At 42.3% G+C, this 18771-nt stretch overlaps 2 protein-coding genes and 1 long non-coding RNA gene across 5 annotated transcripts; 2 read left to right on the top strand and 1 right to left on the bottom strand.

Annotated features, from left to right (window-relative positions):
* Nucleotides 1-3586: 3586 nt before the first annotated feature.
* On the bottom strand, nucleotides 3587-15626 carry si:dkey-28n18.9 (sorting nexin-6). Of its 2 annotated transcripts, none has more exons than XM_061785044.1 (15): nucleotides 15485-15626; nucleotides 10909-11682; nucleotides 10614-10724; nucleotides 9399-9506; nucleotides 8875-8935; nucleotides 8583-8707; nucleotides 6909-6992; nucleotides 6754-6828; nucleotides 6308-6338; nucleotides 5205-5292; nucleotides 5054-5093; nucleotides 4870-4956; nucleotides 4696-4785; nucleotides 4014-4079; nucleotides 3587-3938 (listed from the first exon to the last, which is right to left on the bottom strand). In XM_061785044.1, exons 2-15 carry the CDS (start codon nucleotides 10912-10914, stop codon nucleotides 3804-3806), a joined length of 1107 nt encoding a protein of 368 aa, XP_061641028.1. In that variant the 5' UTR covers nucleotides 10915-11682; nucleotides 15485-15626; the 3' UTR covers nucleotides 3587-3803. The 2 variants fall into 2 exon arrangements, with proteins under 2 accessions (XP_061641028.1, XP_061641027.1); XM_061785043.1 differs by lacking the exon at nucleotides 15485-15626 and adding an exon at nucleotides 12837-12980.
* On the top strand, nucleotides 8631-10673 carry LOC133483611 (uncharacterized). Its single transcript, XR_009790157.1, has 3 exons — nucleotides 8631-8768; nucleotides 8847-8939; nucleotides 9419-10673. It is a non-coding gene; the product is annotated as an uncharacterized LOC133483611 (long non-coding RNA).
* Nucleotides 13193-18507, top strand: zc3h10 (zinc finger CCCH-type containing 10). 2 transcript variants are annotated; one of them, XM_061785041.1, is made up of 4 exons: nucleotides 13193-13376; nucleotides 14412-14502; nucleotides 15331-16585; nucleotides 17526-18507. In XM_061785041.1, exons 3-4 carry the CDS (start codon nucleotides 15461-15463, stop codon nucleotides 18042-18044), a joined length of 1644 nt encoding a protein of 547 aa, XP_061641025.1. In that variant the 5' UTR covers nucleotides 13193-13376; nucleotides 14412-14502; nucleotides 15331-15460; the 3' UTR covers nucleotides 18045-18507. The 2 variants fall into 2 exon arrangements, with proteins under 2 accessions (XP_061641025.1, XP_061641026.1); XM_061785042.1 differs by lacking the exon at nucleotides 14412-14502.
* Nucleotides 18508-18771: the final 264 nt, after the last annotated feature.

Below are 18771 nucleotides of genomic sequence, written 5' to 3'. Positions count from 1 at the left end.
AAAGGCTCTGGATGTTAGAGTTCCTAAAGGCTCTGGATGTTATCCGACTTACTGCATATCCGGCAGTAAGTCGGACTCGTTTCCGGTGAGGGTTGGACTTCGTCAAGGCTGCCCTTTGTCACCGATTCTGTTCATAACTTTTATGGACAGAATTTCAAGGCGCAGCCGAGGCGTAGGGGGGTCCGGTTTGGTGGCCTCAGTATTGCATCTCTGCTTTTTGCAGATGATGTAGTTCTGTTCCCTTCATCATGCCGTGATCTCCGACTCTCACTGGAGCAGTTCGCAGCCGAGTGTGAAGCGGCTGGTATGAGAATCAGCCCCTCCAAATCTGAGACCATGGTCCTCAGTCGGAAAAGGGTGGGGGATGCAATCCTGCCCCAAGTGGAGGAGTTCAAGTATCTTGGGGTCTTGTTCACGAGTGAGGGAAGAATGGAAGGGGAGATCGACAGGCGGATCGGTGCAGCGTCTGCAGTGATGCGGACTTTGTATCAGTCTGTTGGGGTAAAGAAGGAGCTAAGCCGTCTTTCGGCTGGCCTGGCCCCCGGAAGAGCTGGATGAAGTGGCTGGCGGGAGGGAAGTCTTGGCGTCCCTGCTAAAGCTACTGCCCCTGCAACCCGACCTCAGATAAGCGGTAGAAAATGGATGGATGGATGATTTGCTGGAAATACTGTTATTCGTGCTGTACTGCACTGCTTGACCAACAATTATTTTAAGTGTTTTCTTTGATTCTCAAATGGAGCTTTTTGTCTGGGTTGTCAGTACATGGTCACCTTTTGTGTTCATGTTGCAGCCTATTCACTCAACACTAGTGTGCGCTGAAAATGGCAGGGAAGTCATCAGCTCAGCATGTCAACCTGCTGCTAACATTATTCCTGCAAACCTAATTAACTGTATCATAGCATCATCTGCAATCCTTTGAACATATGGAAGGCAGCGGCGGAGTGTGAAAGTATAAATATTTATGGCCTCCATTCACTCGTGAAATGACAAATAGAATTAGCAAGTCTAATGCTTTGCAACGCTGCAGAGCAACTGAAACCAATATTTAAAAATATTGGTGGTGTTCCTAGCAGGATTTGCAGAAGACTGTTTGGGATGTGCCTTATGAAGGTGTGATAGCTGCAGGTGCTAGCAAATCTGCATTACATTATGTTCTTCTCCTCCTCCTTCTCCTCTTCCTCCTCCTCCTCTCTCTCTCATCATATCTTGCTCCCCAAAACTTTTAATGAGTCATAATCTGTGCATGGCAGTGATTAGATTTAATGAGGTGCCAACAACCTTGGGTTGCCACAAGTCAACTGCTACGTACACACTCATCAGTGACGGAGCCTTGGACTTCAATTCAGATGCGAGTGAATATAAGATTAAAGCACTCATGGCTTATTTTTCCTTTTTATTTCATTTCAAACCCTGGTGTTCGGCAGGGACGTCAAGACTTGATTGGGAGGCTTTCATATTACAATTCTGTAGTCAAATTTTGTTCTTTCAACTCCCAGGAGCCTGAGCTCCTCCAGGATATCAAAGCTGCTTGTGAAGACAGAACAGGAGCGATGAAGGGTGAATCCAGGTAGCAGGGAGGCAAATACAAAGCAAGTTTCCGTAAGGTAGTTATATAGAGCAAATTAGCTGTCTATAAGCAACAACTTATCAAAATGGATTTTGCTGCTTACATTATAAATGAATGAAACTGCAGAAAGACTGCATACGAGTAAAACAATCAGATTAATTATCCAGAGCTGCTCTCACAACCAGACAAGCTATCGCATATTCATGATAAATACTGTATATTAATCTCCCACCGTGCATTTACAGACTGACATCAATGAAATACCAACTTACAGTATATATGTCTCGTCTCCATATTTGTTCTTGTACGAGAATGCGCGGTGTATCTTCATTGTGTAGCCGTCATTCTTGGTTCACACAAGCCACTGCCTGTACTTTGTACTTGACAAGCAGGCCTTTGTCAGGCCATGGGGGGGTGAGGGGGTTGTCAGTGCGGTGGGGCTGAGTGCTGCCTCTTTGTCTGTAATGAGCTCCTTCAGCATATCAGCGCTAAGTGAATGTTTTTGCACACTCAAACGCATGCAGCGTTGCCATGATGTCTCCTTGTCCTTGTTCAGGGTCATGCTCGGCTGAGAAGTGCTCTCATTACGCTGGGTGTGAATTGATAACACAGCACCATCTCATGTGGTCATTGAAGACGCCACAACTTGATATGGTGGCGCCCGTTCAGGCCGCTCGGCAGAAATACATCTGTAACTCAGGAATGCATGGACGATTTTAATTCATATTTCACATGTTTACTGAGGCGCCATAGAGCCAGTATAACATCCCAAATACTAGAAAAAGTTGGTTTGGTAAAATATGGGACCATTAAACTCCATTTTACAAAAGCAGCGACGAAGGATACAAACCCAATACACCAGACACACCATTTTTACCACTTCTGCAGAATCTGTCCTTTAAAAAATCATAATAATGAAAACTGCACAGATTTAACTCTGACCACAACTTTATGAAAAATACACAAACTTTGAGGCGGAAATTGTTGTTTAGTGACCAATAAACTGAAGGGAGACTTGACCCACGTCATTGCTCCTTCCAAATGAAGCAATAAAGGAATGATAGTTTCTGAGTCAAGGAGATGTGTCATTTAATGTGTCATTGCCCATAGGGCGCATACGCTGGCATACTGTATGGGATCAATGGGAGAAGGGATGGGCATTTATCTAAATGTCAGCAAACATGTAAAATATTTTTTTTCTTTACTTTGATGGTTTTGAACTTTAGGCTTGTCCAGAGGTTGCCACAGAGAATCACTTGCATGATTTTTTTTGAAGGCCAGTTTTTACTCCCTTCCTGACACCACTACCACCCCCCCCCCCACCCCCCCCACCCCCCCCCACACACACACACACACACACCACCACCACCCCCTCTCACATTTCCAGTTTACAAATGATCAACTATCCATTCTGCACTACGGCTACTGCGATTTCAATGATACATTTGATGATGACTATGCCCATCCCTAAGCAGAACCACTCAATTCCTTCTGTCAGCATTGGAAACATCTTGTATATAATGTAATGTGGTGAACGGAAAAAAATTAAAAGCACTGGACGCTAAGTGAGATGATAATCCTTTATCTCCAGCTTCACTGTCAAATGAGCACAGCTTCCTCTCTGCTCTCTCCTCTCATGAGAGGAGCCATCTATCTCTTTCTCACTCGCTCCCACAAATGGACCACCACTCCACTTAATTCACCCAATGGAGAGATTACAGGCCTGGACCAGATAAGATGGAAAAGGCAGTGGTTCTGAGGCATGGACCTGCAGTCCTCCACAGACTTGGGCGGGGAGGATGACATCAAGCTTATGGGCAGAGGTGTGCCTTAGTTTGAGCTTTCAGGGGGAAATGGTGCATTTAAAACAGATTTAAGGTACTGTATATCATTCGCACATAAGCGAGAGGAATGAAAGGGCGTGAAAGGGGAAGAATAGCTCAGATCGTCATTGCTGCAATGTCCTTGTACAACTGATTAATGATCCAAGAGTGAGAAACACACTGAGACTTTGGGGGATTCAATTTGTCATACTTTATTTGGTGGGATCATAACATCAAACAAGAAAGTAGTGTAGAAAATGGACAGCTAATCATTGTCATTGTATGTAGTTTTGACATGGTCTCATGAGCTTATATTTCTGTTTTCACTGAGCGTCATTTGCACTTAAATGCAACCAAGTGACATGCTTCCATATGTTCAAACACACTGGAAGTGCACGCGGTGAACGAGGGGGTCACATCCCTCTGAAGGCCTGCAGTTGCTGGTCGTACTGGTCTGCGATTTCCCGGGCTGTGTGGAGCTGCTTTTCGCACCACTTCACCAGAGCCTGCTGCCACATCTGCACACGAGCACCCTCGAAGTGCTCAATCTGCAAGACAACATATCACTCACATTAATATTCATATAAATTCTCAGAATAATAGGTCAAATTTTGGTGATGTACCTCTTGTTTTGCCACTTGACAAATGCAATCAAACTTGGTTTCTGCTGCTGTCTTCACCTCCTCCAACTGATAAACGTGCATAGTGGGTTAAAATTTGGCAACTAGATTACATCAACGGCAGATGCCAGTTGCTCACCTAAAGCCCCCCCCCCCCCCCCCCCCCCCCACCCCCCACCCACCCATCCTCCCCCACGGCCCTGCAAAGAACCCATTTTACATTACAAATATTTCACGGCACACCACCAAAAAAAACTCACAAAAACAATGAAAACTGAAGTTATGACGATTTCATCTCAATTTTCTCACAAATGACTTGTACTGCGTATGAAATTTGAGCCTGTTTAACTGAATACAAAGCTGAGATTCTCACAGGAAGTCGTGACTTATTCTGTTTGTCAAAAGGTGGATTCAAAGATTTATTTACATTCACATTTAGATTACAGCTTTTGCCATCTAATGGAATTGAGTCATTTCTCACGACACTCTGGTTAGGAATCACTGGATTCTACACATTTTTCTTTTTTCCTACCACATCAAATGTGCCAGTCTCCCCATTAAAAAAAAAACAAAAACAATCAAATGTGGCCTTTTTCGCTAGTTTGGCCATGCTTGCAAAAGCAATACTCTACTGACACATGTTGGCCAAAAGCTGTCATTGTTCTACATGGATACAGCCACTCACAGCAGCCTTCTTGACTGGCTTGGCCTTCTCTGCATTCTTTCTGGCAGTTTCCAACTCCACTAGTTTACAGGTCCTTCTGAAAAGCATCTCCTTAAATGAACACAACAGTGTGACTTATTAAAACCTCAGAGAGGGTAATAATTCAGTATTGATTAAATGTAGAACATGACATACTTTTTGTGCTTCCTGATAGCGTGACTCCAGATCCAGGCCGAGTCCGAGAGTGGTCACATCATTCCCAGCAACATTGGTCATACTCTTCTGCAGGTGAAAAACGGACAGACAAACAAAACAAAAAAAATGCATTATGTTCCTACAGTATATAGTGTTTTTCTAGCTATGGAATATTAAAAATTACCTTCATTGACTCAAAGATGTCTGATAATTTTACACAAATCCTACATGGATACAGAATGCAGAATTAGTCAACCTTATTTTTTAAACCAAACTTTGAATGCAAATTTTGACTTTATGTCCATGTGACAGTCTTGAGACCAGTGGAGTCTTACTTTGAAAAAGCTGCTTTGTCAGGATCATCACTTGATTCCACACACAGATGCAGGGCTGCTGCAAAGTGCCCACAGGCCACTGCTATTTCTGTATAAACACATGAGCATATCAAGCACCAAAACTGGTGTCAAGATGGATTACTGAATTGTAATTGCTTGGTTGCGTTTGATTTATTGAAATTTTTGTTGGAAAAGCACCACATTTTGTTCCAACTCAGCAACCTTTCCAACAATGAGTGCCAACCGTCACGAGCTCCATGCAGCAACTCATGCCAAAAATTTGCAAAAATCCATCTCGCAATCACAGTGGAAAGGCAATGTACAAAATCCTACTAAATTATTTTGCAAACAGGTTCTTTGTGTTATGACAGAATATAATTTATGTTATCAAATGTGTGAAATTGGATGGGTACCACTGATGACCCATCAATAGTTTTTGTCGTACAAATGTCTTCTGAATAAATATCCCCATAAGGTGCCTTTGAGATTTCCCCATTTCACCCCATTTTTAAAATTGAACTCCATAGTTATTGTATTAAGTAGATGTTATGCTGTTACAAATGCATATTGATCAGGCACCCACACCCCATAAAAAATAAATAAATTAACAGACATATTAGCAGACAATGTTCTATGTATGTGAGCTTGCTGACAGGGTGGACATTTTGGCTAATGTTAGCATTTTATGAGCACATGGTGGCCCTTCACTAAGCAACATGATTCAGTTAGCAAGCTGACTATGGACTGTTAAACAAATGCAGTATATGTCAAATTTCTGAAGGCTTTTAATATCAATTGATATGTCACCATTACCGTGTGGACGTGTTAAGCTTGACAACATCCCACTACACTTATAATATAATGACAATTACAAAACATAAGTGTAAACAGTTATACTGCGACTATCCACTGTTTCGGCCACAATTGACGAAAGACAAAATGCTGGTGGCAATGTTACTGAAAACATCAGGGGGGTTACCAAAGCTTACCAAATCTTTATCGTAAAAGAAAAATATTCTTCAAATGAGATACATAAATTGAAATAAATGACAACGGTCTTTTACTTTATTCACATTTTAGATGGATGTGCGGCATGATCTTACTTTGCTCAGTTAGCACCACATCCAGGAATTTCTGTAAGGAAAAAAAACCATGAATGAATAAATACAAATAAATAAATACATATAAAAGTGTGTCTATATCAGTGATTTCCAACCTTGATGGAGCCGAGGCACACATTTTACAATTGAAAAATATCACGGCACACCAACAAACAAAAATGTTGCAAAAAAGTAGATACATTAATTACTGTATGTACTTCCGCCCATCTAATACAATAGCATTTATTTGTTCTGTCTGTCACTATGCCTCACTGGCATGAATAGATGACCAAAGATACATTATTTCTTGTAAATAAATAATTTTTTGAGCAATTGCATAGAATTTTATAATTTGCCACGGCACACCTGAAGAGTGCTCGCGGCACACTGGTTGTGAATCACTAGTCTATATGTACAGTATTAAGGAAGAAAGGAGGAGTGCAAGTCACCTCCACTGCGTTTCTGGTCCCACCAGTTAGAGAGTGATTGATTTCCCGTTTGGTTTGAAAGAACTCATCAACATCCTGCATAGGCAGTGAAAGAAACTGTTAGAAAAACACACAACTGAGATGCTGTCAATTTCAAAAGAATCCAATTTGAGGACCTTATGGCCTTCTTTTCTCATCTCTTCCACAGCTTGACTCAAGCGATTGAAAATGTTTTTCTTGGCTCTCTGTCGACCTGGCGGCTGGAAATTAAAAAAAAGAATTATACCGATTTTCCTGGAAAACCCTTTAAAACATAACATACAGCTAGTAGTAGGAATTTACATATAAAATGTTTTGTCTTGAAGGCTGTGTGAAAATGTTTATAATGTGTATGTTATTGATGGGTTTCTTTACACAAAGATATAAACGTGTCATGTCCAAATTCAGTTTACAATCCAATAATTAAAATGCGTCCATTTGAAAGATTGCAATTTGGAAAACCTTGGAAAACCAATTATGATCAATTTGTTTCAAAAGTCTTGGTAATCGTTTTTCAGATGCAACCCTTTTAGAAGAAAAATGACACTGGGGACAACAAAAATAATGTTTGTTGCCGGCCGCACATCGTGGGGCGACGAGGAGAAGGGAAAAAAGTTTATCCATGGGGACCGGTGCGCATCGCGCGGCTGTGTCCGCTAATGGCGCACCCATCAGCGGCACAGAAGCGCATTGTACCACTGAATTTCAAAGGAGGGAAAACCGTCCTGGCGGCGCAGCTAATGGTCATTAATGCTGGCTCAGAGGCTGCTTCTCCGCAGCCCGTGAGACCATGTGCAATGTCCATAGCTGTAGATTCTCCTCTCCCCACTCAGGAGCCATGAAAGAAGGCACTTATTTGATTGACTGCTGAAAGTTCCGGGGAGGCGGGATTTTGAGAGCATTTACAGATATGCCCACAACATCTGGAAGCTGAAAGAATGACTCAATTGTTAAACATTTTGTAGCCTGATTTTACATACTATGCAATTATTTTTTTTTTTGTATGCATTCATTTTCCGGCTTATTAACAAGACTGTTTTCTGTGATGTGTCAGATTTACAAGAGGGTGTGTGGGGTGGGGGTTTGGGGGGGTGGCATTGTGAGGTTGATTTTGAAAAAAATGTTAGTTAAGTTAGTAGAAAAAGGTATAAGCATGTGGTCTGAAGGGGGAGTGAGTTGAAAGTGAAGATGCTTGTAGTAACACCAGAACAGCACATCATATCCAGGATGTCCTTGGCAGTGAGTGGGAAAGTTAAACAATTGCCGAGACAAGATAAGAACCCGCTGGAAATTGTGCTATGGGAGTTGATATTAAATATCTTGTCTTTAGAGTGTATTCAATTGAATATGGGTTGAAAAACATTTGCAAATCATTGTAGTCTGTTTTTCATTTACGTTTTACACAGCATCCCAATTTAATTGGAACTGGGGTTTGCACATTGTTTATACCTTTTTGACAACAGGTATTACTCGTAAATATCCATGCATCCATTTTCAACACCGCTTATCCTGGTTAGGGTCGCTGGAGCCTATCCCAGCTGACTTCGGGCGAAAGGCGGACGACACCCTGAACTGGTCGCCAGTCAGTCGCAGGGCACATATAGACACGGACAACCATTCGCACCGTCACTGAGTGGGAACTGAACCCACGCTGCCTGCACCAAAGTCAGGCGAGTGTACCACTCCACCATCAGTGACTACTCGTACATATAAAGAATATTTTTGGCTTGCATTTATTTTATGCTGATTCGACTGCAAGTGGTAATGGTGTTGCGGTCGGTCATTATTAGAATCTACACCACAGTACTCACTTCGGAGCTGGTGAGGAAGATGTCCAAAGCTTTGTTTTTTGTGAGTAGGTTGTGTGCTGCCACCTGGTGGAGGAAGGTTTCCAGTGCTGCACAGTATGGCTGCAAGTTCCCCAAACCGAGGAAACCTACAGACGGATTGTACTCAATATCCCACTCAACAAACGGAAACAAAGAGAACCAGCTAGGGTAGGATAATTAGAGTTTTGTTTTTTTGGGTCATACATTCAAATTTATTACAATGTGTTTTGGTTTTTTTCCCCCCAGAAGTGTTGTATGGTCTAGACTTTCTCACCAAGCTGTCTGGCGGCCTTTGCTGTTGCATTCATCTGAGCCTTTACAGGAAGAGGAGGAAACTTGGTAGGAAAATAGGAAAACAGTTTTACAATGACTCATTGTTTTCAAAGGCAATGTTGAATTTCAATGTTCTCTATTGATTTAAACGTTTCAACGACTTTCATGGGAATGGCAACTACAAATGACAAATACAACATGCACACATTTTGTCATGATACATCACAAACGCAACACTGCTCCTACCAAAACTGGTGTCAGTTTCCAAATTGTTGCACAATAAAAACATACTTCCTGATTTGATTCCGCTGCCCTGACTTCAAAAACACACGACCACAATGTAATCATCATCATGCAACTAACATACTAGAATAACACAAATCACCATTATCTTGATTGTTTATACGGCCATTGCATTTTATCTATTCTGTCCTGCTGATGATAATCAATGTGGAAATACTTCCAAATGAGGAGGCTGTAATATAAGAACGTATTTGGGGGAAAAAATGAAATGGCAACACTGACTATAACTCCCTGTATCCCAGGCACATCCTCCTGAGCGAAGAGGTGCTGCTGCAGCCATTCAAAATCCTCATAAGTCCGGTCCACATGGTACTCTCCCGTCCCAGACAGCTGCCCCCAACAGGAGAGACAAGAGAGTTATGCTATGACATCCAATCATCTGATTTCACAAACTTTGACCACAACATTAGGTACACCTGCAGTTCGAGCTGGTGCTAAAGTTCAGCCTTTGTAAAGGTTACTTTTGGCTGACACTGTCAAGGAGGTATTCATTTAATGTTTATTACTGCATTATGGTTGTAGTTTGCTGAGGTGTAAAACTGCACAACGCCATTCTGAACACTGAAAAAGGCAGGACTTTTCATATAGCTTGTGCCATGGACCTCATTAGATTGAAAGGTGCCCATGATTTCATCGTTGTTGTTGTTTTTAACGAACTCTTTGGACTTTCAATCCATGTAAAAAGAACAGCAATGGACAAAATAATCATGAAGTAACTTACAACTATCTATTTTATGTAGAAGAACCCTTATACAGTCCCCTTGGTTCTTGCACTTAATATAACATCATCAACAAAAACTATATCAAAATACAGTACATCAGAGAGTAGAATGACCTGACCAATTCGTCAGCAGAATGAAGCTGAGAAAACACATTTTAGCCTTTGTCATGCCAAAAACATTAACTAGGGCCCAATAAGTGATCTTAGTTTGTTAATTGTTGTTAAAAAAGGCCTTGAGGCTGGTGTGGAAACGCAAGTATTTATCCTTTAAGTTAGAGGCGTGCTAAAACCAAGAATGGTATCCTGCTTTTGGGATGCAAAATGACAGTGGTTAAGATACATACAATTTGTGAGTACTTTGAAACATAATTATCATTTCAATTAAGTACTTTTTGTTTGGGGGTGTGCTGTGAATTTTTTTTCGAATGTAAAATATGTGCCTCGGTTCAATAACGTTTGTAGACACTGACTCCCGTGTTCAACAATGGCGCTGGCTATGGCCGTGTTCCAGGTCCACAACCTCACAGCAGTTGGAGCTCTCCGGTGCAGGCCCTTTTTGCACAAATATAAGTAAGTCTTTATCTCCAGATGTTTCTAGTTCAATCTACATTTCCAGAATTCAAAACTGAGTTTTGTATCTGTTTTGTAGGAGTCAGATGTTTGCTTCACATTTTCCATTTCTAGTGCACGCTGTTACTGTATTAAATTTTTCTTACTTTTTGAGACACAATTAGAAAGGTAAGTCCATCTCCGTCTTGCAGCACCTCTGCAACCTTGACGCTATGACCATGAACACTCAGAGAAGGCACCTCTTCTTTCACCTCTTCCTGTAAAATCAAATATAAATTAAGCTGTGGGTCAAGAACTCCAGAGTGAATATATAACTGTTACCATTCCGTTTACTTTCAAAGTGAATAAAACCTCAAGTTGGTTCCCTAGACACATGCAACTGTGCAAATGGTTGTCACATGACTCTCAGAGATTGCCATAAAGAACATTTTCAGGACTTACCATCATCGTCAAACTTCTGAGCCAAAGTTTTCAGTCTTGCTTGTTTTCTGTTTCAGAAAATGCTAAGAAGTCCTTGTTTGTTCGGGTGGAAATGTGCATTTAAGCTCTTTTGTCAGCTGGCTGCAATGTGCTTGAGCTGTAACTGCTGAGAAGGCACAGGATATCCTTTGGGTCAAAGTGCACGCTGGCTTGATGAGAAATGGAGTACAACTGTCCCAAATCTAAAGTGCTAGCCAAGGGGGAAAAAAAGGGAGTAAATGGTGCGTTAGTCAGTAACTCAGGACTTTCGACACACCCACATGGGAGAAGGGGGCATGCCACCCATATCAGCGACCTGTAAAGAAGGGTTGAATTTAGAAGATAACCAATAAAAGAGGCAGCACAGATAGCCAGTGAAGACATAATAACACTAATATAAGGCTTTAATACGACTTTATTATGACACACAGACGATATAGTACAAGATATTAAAAAATACACACACAGTGAAATAAAGTAAAAAAATAAAATAAAATCATCGAGAAGTAATCTTCATTTTCATCCCCAACAGGTCCGTCAAAACTTTAACTCCTCATCCTCTCCATCATGAGAGAAGCTTCAGTGGAAGTGTGTCACCTTGCCAAAAATATGTCTACAAATGTCTGTCCAAAAAGCTGAAGAAGTTCTCCTTGTCTTCTTCCACGGGGTCCAAAGTGGCCTTGTTTTTCAGTAAGGCATCATGACCCAAAGTGTCATAGAGCCTCTTCTTCTACTTGTTGGGAAGCAGTGAGTACGCTTAGGGAAAAATGGAGGGAAGACAGTTTAGAGTACTTCAACTATCTAAAATTCATGCATAAAAAGCCTTTTAATGGCTCTTCTTTTTTTCATTGTTCTAAGTATCCTATAATAAAATAGGGCTGCAATAAAGGGCTGGAGTAAAGGTACTCTGCACTAAATGTAATGGCATACAGCCGTACAACTGTTAAAATGTTGTAGTTTATTATGCACAAAGGTGAGAGGTATTGTTTGTTTGATGGTTGTTTGTTGGAAACTAACTAACCCTAAGATTCCTGACTTTTATGAAACTTGAAACAAAAGGTGGCACGATAACCACAAACCCATCAAATTTGATACAATTCCAGACAAAAACTTTGAGTTATGAAGGAGGGCAGCGCGGTGAGGTAGTGGTTAGAATGTCTGCCTCACAATTCTGAGATTGATAGTTCTCCTACCTGTATGGCATGTTTGCATGCTCGACCTGTGCTTTTGTGGGGGGGGGGTTTCCTCGTAAAAGAAAAAAGAAGAACCTTCTTTTGGTAGGTTCAGTTCTTATTGTCACAGAACACAATTTTGTGTGGGTCTTGAAAGGTGAGTCAAAATGCTCTAAAACGACTGGCGATATGAGGAACTTTGCTTTGAAAATGGCTGACAGTTAATGAGTAAATGGTGTGAACCTATGTAGCGCTTTTATCTTCACCAACACAGTGCCCAAAGAATATACTATACTGTTTTTTATTATTTTTTTTTTTTTTTCTTGCTATGTGCGCCAGAGCTTGGCCCCTATCACCTGAAAATAGTTTACAGTATTCATTTTCTCAGTCCAAACACTAAATGCATTTTGATGGCAAACGCTCTGAGCCACAAGGGAGCATATTTTCGTGGTAGCTGCTAAATCCTATGATACGTTGGGATGTAATGTAATAACCAGTTTTAGGGTCCTTTTACATTTTATAGACTACAAAAGTGAAAGTTGGACAGTGTTTGCTGAGCATTAGGCTAAAGGTCAACTGTCAAACATAATAAGATGGTGCAGAAATGATCACTGTGTAAATGGTGTTTACTATCAACAATCTCCCCGAATGTCTTCTCTGCAAAGCCGCTCCTGTTTTTATCTGGGTGGTGCATAACGGCAAGTTGTTTTTTTTTTTTTTTTTTAATCTAACCCTTACTTGCTGTTGGCTCCACGTCCAGTATTTCGTAGTTACTTTTTCTGGTCAGTGCGTCGGCTGCAGGCAGCACAGCAGTTGTGACGAAAGTGCAGCAGAAGCACGCAAGGCTTGTTTAGACACTAACGTTTTTCTTATTAACAAACAAACAGCTCCTTGACTTCCATGCTGTCCAAGCTGACTGTCACAACCGCGTTGGCTCAGTATATTTTCGTTTGACAGCTCTATTAACTTGCTACAGAGCTTCTTTTTTTTTTTTTTTTTTTGTAAAAGCTACGCCATATACGAAAACTTATTGCAGAGGAATTCACCGTTCGTGCCACTGGGGGGCAGAAACGTACGCCGGCCACCGGGGGGAGCAGCCCAGAAGAAGAGCCAGGGTGGGTAGGGAAAGAAACAAAACAGGACGCAGGCCTTGAATAAATTCAAACTCCGACGTGGTCATTATAAAGTAAAACCATCATTTTGAGCTGGCGTGTACCACAGTGACGTATTTCATCTTGACAGAGCCCATGTTTTGAGAATTCTGCTGGCATCCATTTGGTAAGGCAGCGTTAGCATTCAGCGAGCTATCAACTAGCCTTGACTAGCTAAGCGTAGCAAGCATGATTTTATGACCCAACTTAGCTTGTTCCAAGAATGGCCCGAAATGAAGGCAAAAGAAAAGGCTATTTGCATGCTTACTGAGTAATGTCACTACCAATCAAACATTTGTTCAAATATTTGATAGCACATCCCGATATGCTTGTGCATCAGGGAAGCTAGCGTTCATTGTTGACTTGTTGTATCACTTTTTTTGTTTAAGTCACAAGGGTGTCAAACTCTCTTTGACACACGTAATAAACTCGTTCACTTTGGGTACAGCAAGGTAACTAAATGTAAACCAAACTGCTTATGTTTGGCGTAACAAGGACGGGGGGAAAAGGACATGTAATAGTTTAAATCTTTTCTTTTAATGAAGGTTCCGCATCAATGCTTTGTCTTTTTTGGAAATGGAGAGCATGGACAAGTGCATTAACAGTTTGAACAGAGTGAATTATGATGCTCTAGAAACATTAACATTTATAGTGCTTTGGCTCCATATGAAGAGCCAGAAGAGAGTTTAAATGCCTCTTGAAGTTGTCTGCACACTGCTACTTTTTTTTTTTTTTTTTTTATAAACATTTGCTTTATGCCATTTCAAGTTTGACGTTCTTCCAAAAACGTGTTGCTTATCCTGACTGCTGCAATTGATTTGTTTACAAAGTAGCTGTATGGCTGGAGCTCAATATGAGGTGTGTCAGAAAATTTCCAGGACTGGTCCAAGAAGATATATTCCAGAAGTTTTCCCCGTCAATGTGAGCTGTACGATCAATCAGCTGGTCTACAAAAAGATCCTGTGGCGTTTGCGTAATTCTGTTCATGAGAAGAGGCGAGAGTTGTGGCAGGACAACATGGCTGCTTCACCATGACAGCAATCCTGCTCACAATGCCTTGAGCATCTGACAGTTCCTGGCCGAGAAGAACATTGCTTTGCTGGAGCAACCACCCTACTCATCCGACCTGGCTCAATGTGATTTTGTTTCTCTCTTTCCCAAGCTCCACGGGGTCATCAAGGGGACCTGTTTTGAAGATGTGGACGATGCAGCTGTGGAAGATCCTTGAAGAATCCTTCCAGTAGTGTATGCAGGTGTGGCTGAGATGGTTTTGAAAATTAATTATACTCCAGGGGGCTTACTTCAAAGGATAGTTTGGATTTGAAATATATCTTTTGTGATACCAGTCCTGAAACTTCTCTGACGCACCTTGTATGTCCTGTGTTTGAACTGTAAAAATTACCCCATCTTACAAACGGTCCCTATATTTGATTACTGTGAAAGCCCGTTTATGGTGGGGGATATGCTCCAGACCCACCTGTCATAGGTTAAAAGGTGGGATATAGAGAGACCAAATGAAACCCCCTTTTTTTTTGTTCTTTTTTTTTTTTTTTAATTCAGGTGTGGTGGGGTGGGTGTGACGTTATAGAGTCTGTGTGGGCGTAAGCTGTGGCTGACACCAGCTCCTGCGTGATTGTGCTTACTGTGTTTACTCGTTGGCAGAATAGTGGTTCAGTGACTGGGTCTCGGTATGTATACAGTAAAAACCCAACAAAAAAAAGGATCTCTTAAAAATCATTGCGGTGGCAACAGCATTAGCATTTCTATGATGGATATGTAGTTTTGAAGACAAGTTGAACATTTCTGGCAAGCTTTCGCATGGGGGAACATAAACTGGCATGGAGGGCCAGATCTGGTCCACAGACCTTGGGTTCGACACCTGTTATTTTCCTGACCGAACTGGATCGTCATTGTAAACCTTCATGTCTTGTTACTTTTATTTATTCATTTATGTTTAACCTGTACTATGCAACAACTAGCCAATACTCCTGCGGGCCTGGCCAGAAGACCCCAGAGAAAACGGGGGCAACCCCCTAACCGTTTTAATGAAGTCTAATTACGTTCCCTCGTTTATTTTACAGGTCTCAACAGAAACAGGCTGGAGCCAAGAGAATAATCAATTCATGACTTCCCTGGATGTAAAGCGTCGCCAGGGTACTGCAGACCTCATACACATGAGTGCTGTTTTCTCCTCGAGCTGGGCCCAGCGCCATGCCTGATCGGGACGGCTCCTACCTGTCAGGTGGTGGTGGGAGTGGTGGGAATCTGAGCGAGGAGGGAGGACCGGGCTCTGCTTGCGCTGCAGAGGGCAGAGGAGGTTCAGGAGGAGGGGTTGGTGGCATGGGAGGAGGAGGGGCGCTAGGCAATGGAAATAATTGTGGTAATGGTGGCGGTACTGTGCAAGGCGCTGGACTGACACCGGACGGGGTCTGCAGGGATTTCATACGCAATGTCTGCAAGAGAGGGAAGCGTTGTCGCTTCAAGCATCCCGACTTTAATGAGGTACCGGACTTGGGGGTGCAAAAGAATGAATTCATCTTCTGCCATGATTACCAGAATAAAGAGTGCTTGCGCTCCAACTGTCGCTTTGTACATGGATCTAAAGAGGATGAGGACTGTTATAAGAAAAGTGGAGAACTGCCACTTGGACTCAGAGGAAAGGTTGCAGCACGACTTGGCCTCTCACCAACGGATCTGCCGCATAGCAGGGGGGAGGTCCCAATCTGCAGAGACTTCCTGAAGGGCGAGTGCCAGAGGGGCAATAAGTGTAAATTTCGCCATGTCAAAAAAGACTATGAATATGAACCTGCCAGGGTGGGAGGGGGTGGTGTGATCGGGCCTGGTGCAGGTGGAATGGTGAATGCAGGAAGTGGTGTAGGTGGTGGAGGAGGTGGAGGGGGAACATGTGGGGGGATTCCAGGACTTGTAGGAGGTGTGAGTGGCAATAATATCATGGGGATGGGCTGCCCAAGTTTGGGTGGTTGCAGAGATCCAAGCCTGGCTGGAGTCGGGGGTGTTGGTGCGGGAGGAATCAGTGGCTGTCTAGCAATAGGTCCCTCTGGACAGAGGCGGTACGACAGGAGTTCGCTGTCGGTGTACGACCCCTTGCTTGAGAGCGGGCTCTTTGATTCCACAGCATTGGACAGCTCACTGGAGCACACTGCTCTTCAGATCAAGAGGCGGCGGCTGGAAGGCCTGCGACTGGTAGACGGCAGCGTCGGTGGACACTATGACCTCGGAGTCCAGGCCACCTTGCCCACACGGTCTCTAGAATACAGGTTCTTGGAGGAGGAAAACAACCTGCTGAGGAAGAGAGTGGCAGAGTTGAAGAAACAGGTTTGAACAAGTAAAATAAAATGAGTTAACAGTAATCCCCCGCAATTCGCCGGGGATAGTGACCGAGCCCCGCCGCGAATAGCAAAACTCTGTAAGTAATTGACGCCCTCAAAAGGTTTATAGTTTCATATAGACGCTACATGATTGCGCTGATGCGGTACTGTTGTACTAAACAGGGCTTTGGCACAGAAACAGCAATTAAGTTTTCAGCAAATAATTGAGGATAATTGCAGAAAGAGGCGGGGCAACACTAATTTAGTTTTTCATGATGACAATAAATTCCTTCTCAACAAAATGTTATGGGCGGAACAACAAAAATTTAGGCTAATATTACCAAAAAGCAATCAGATCAAAATGACCAGAGATGCTTTTTTTTTTTTTTTTTTTTTTAATAAAATCATTAATTGTAAAATACAGGCTACAGTGAATATAAAAATTCTTCACACTCCTGTTCAAATGCCATGTTTTTGTGATTTTAAAAAATCAGACCAAAATAAACCATTATCTCAATTTGTTTTTACTTCACTTTAAAGCGTTCCTTTTTTCCAGTTAAGTTGTTCAGGTTATAGGTCTCAAACAGTGAAAAAAAGTGATTTAACTTTTTTTTTTTTTTTTCCGTCAGACTTATCCACTGTATGGATAATTTACCATGTGTAGTAATGCATGGACTCTCCCAAAATGTAAAAGCCTTGAAATACACCTAGCCATCTTCAAATACATGTGTCCTGATAAAATGATCAAAGTTCATTGACCACAAGTTGCTCATGCAGCTGAAAATGATAATCCCATGCTGATGAAAATGTCCATTGGTGGAGGTAGTAATGACAGTGTCACTTATTTTAGATTCCAAGGGAATCATATCATGATGATTTATTTTTATTTTTTTTAATATATAAACAAGAACTTCTGCTGCTTACTAATTGACATCCTCTTTTCTTAGGTTTCCAACCTTATTGCAACAAACGAGGTTCTCCTTGAGCAGAACGCCCAATTCCGAAGTCAGGCTAAAGTGATGACGCTGTCCTCCACGCCCTCCCCCGCTGAGCAGACTCTTTCAGCCCCTGTGGGTGCGGTCAGCTCATACAATCACAGCATCGCCCAGACTCACACCACGCTGAGCAGCACCGGGCTGCAGCCTCGACCCGTCACCCAGCAGGACCTGGTGGCGCCCACCGGCGCCCCTGTGGCGCCCCCCACCAACGCCGCACCCCAGACGGCGCCGCCCCCTCACCTCAACCCGGAAATCACCCCGCTGTCGGCTGCTCTCGCGCAGACCATCGCCCAGGGGATGGCGCCTCCTGTTTCTATGGCGCCGGTGGCCGTGTCCGTGGCTCCGGTGGCCGTGTCCATGACGCAGCCTCTGCCGGGCATCACCATGAGCCACGCCACTACGCCCATGGTGTCGTACCCAATCGCCAGTCAGAGCATGAGGATAACCACTCTGCCTCATATTACCTGATAAATGGTCATAACATGGCCTGAAGCGTCCTCTATGGAGATTTTAAAACTGACTCTATTGGGGCCACATTGAAAACAAAGAAATGATATAACAATACAAGAACAGGACTTGATTGAAAGTAAATTATTTCAAGAATAAAGTTGAAATAATACAACTAAATTTGCTCATCATTTCCCTTTTGTTCGGTTTGTTTGATCATCAGCCCCCAAAACCCTTTAAACAATTATTAATATTGCAGTATATGATTGAGATATGATGGGTATCTACAGTAGTTGCCTCTGGTGGCTGCTGGTCTCAGACCGATGCCTTTGTTTGCAGTTAAAAATACAGCTATTCTTGGGGATTAAAAAAAAATCACTTCGTCTCAATATTTTTTTTATTCCATTTTTTTTCTTGTGTTGTTGTCGTGTAACTGAAATTGTTCTTGTAATTCTGCTATATAAAATTCTTTTCAGTGATGTGATTCTCCTCTAGAGGGCAGTATAGAGACGTATCCCCCCTTGCACAGAGAGGTGTTATACATTACTGAATAAACTCCGCTTTGATTATTTTGCCTTCTGTACACAAATTACAGAAACTGTGCTTTTGCAAAAAGTGAAGGTCAGATTTTTGTTAACACAAACTAGATACATTTTGTGTGAATATAATTCGCACACTAGCTGAACTGCGACCATTCAACAGCAAGTGAGCGTCGTTATGTTTTTGAGGGTGTATGCACACATACAAA

Source organism: Phyllopteryx taeniolatus, chromosome 9, assembly GCF_024500385.1.
Source record: "Phyllopteryx taeniolatus isolate TA_2022b chromosome 9, UOR_Ptae_1.2, whole genome shotgun sequence".
NCBI lineage: Eukaryota > Metazoa > Chordata > Actinopteri > Syngnathiformes > Syngnathidae > Phyllopteryx > Phyllopteryx taeniolatus.
The sequence above is the reverse complement of the archived record's forward strand: the minus strand, read 5'-3'. Positions and strand labels throughout refer to the sequence as shown.

Coding starts and splice junctions, on each gene's coding strand:
- si:dkey-28n18.9 (XM_061785044.1), bottom strand. Junction 4,957..5,053: donor ACATCTTTGAGTCAATGAAG/GTAATTTTTAAT, acceptor TTTCACCTGCAG/AAGAGTATGACCAATGTTGC. Junction 4,786..4,869: donor GCTATCAGGAAGCACAAAAA/GTATGTCATGTT, acceptor TGTTCATTTAAG/GAGATGCTTTTCAGAAGGAC.
- zc3h10 (XM_061785042.1), top strand. CDS start 15,461: ATGCCTGATCGGGACGGCTCCTACCTGTCAGGTGGTGGTGGGAGTGGT. Junction 16,586..17,525: donor TGGCAGAGTTGAAGAAACAG/GTTTGAACAAGT, acceptor CTCTTTTCTTAG/GTTTCCAACCTTATTGCAAC.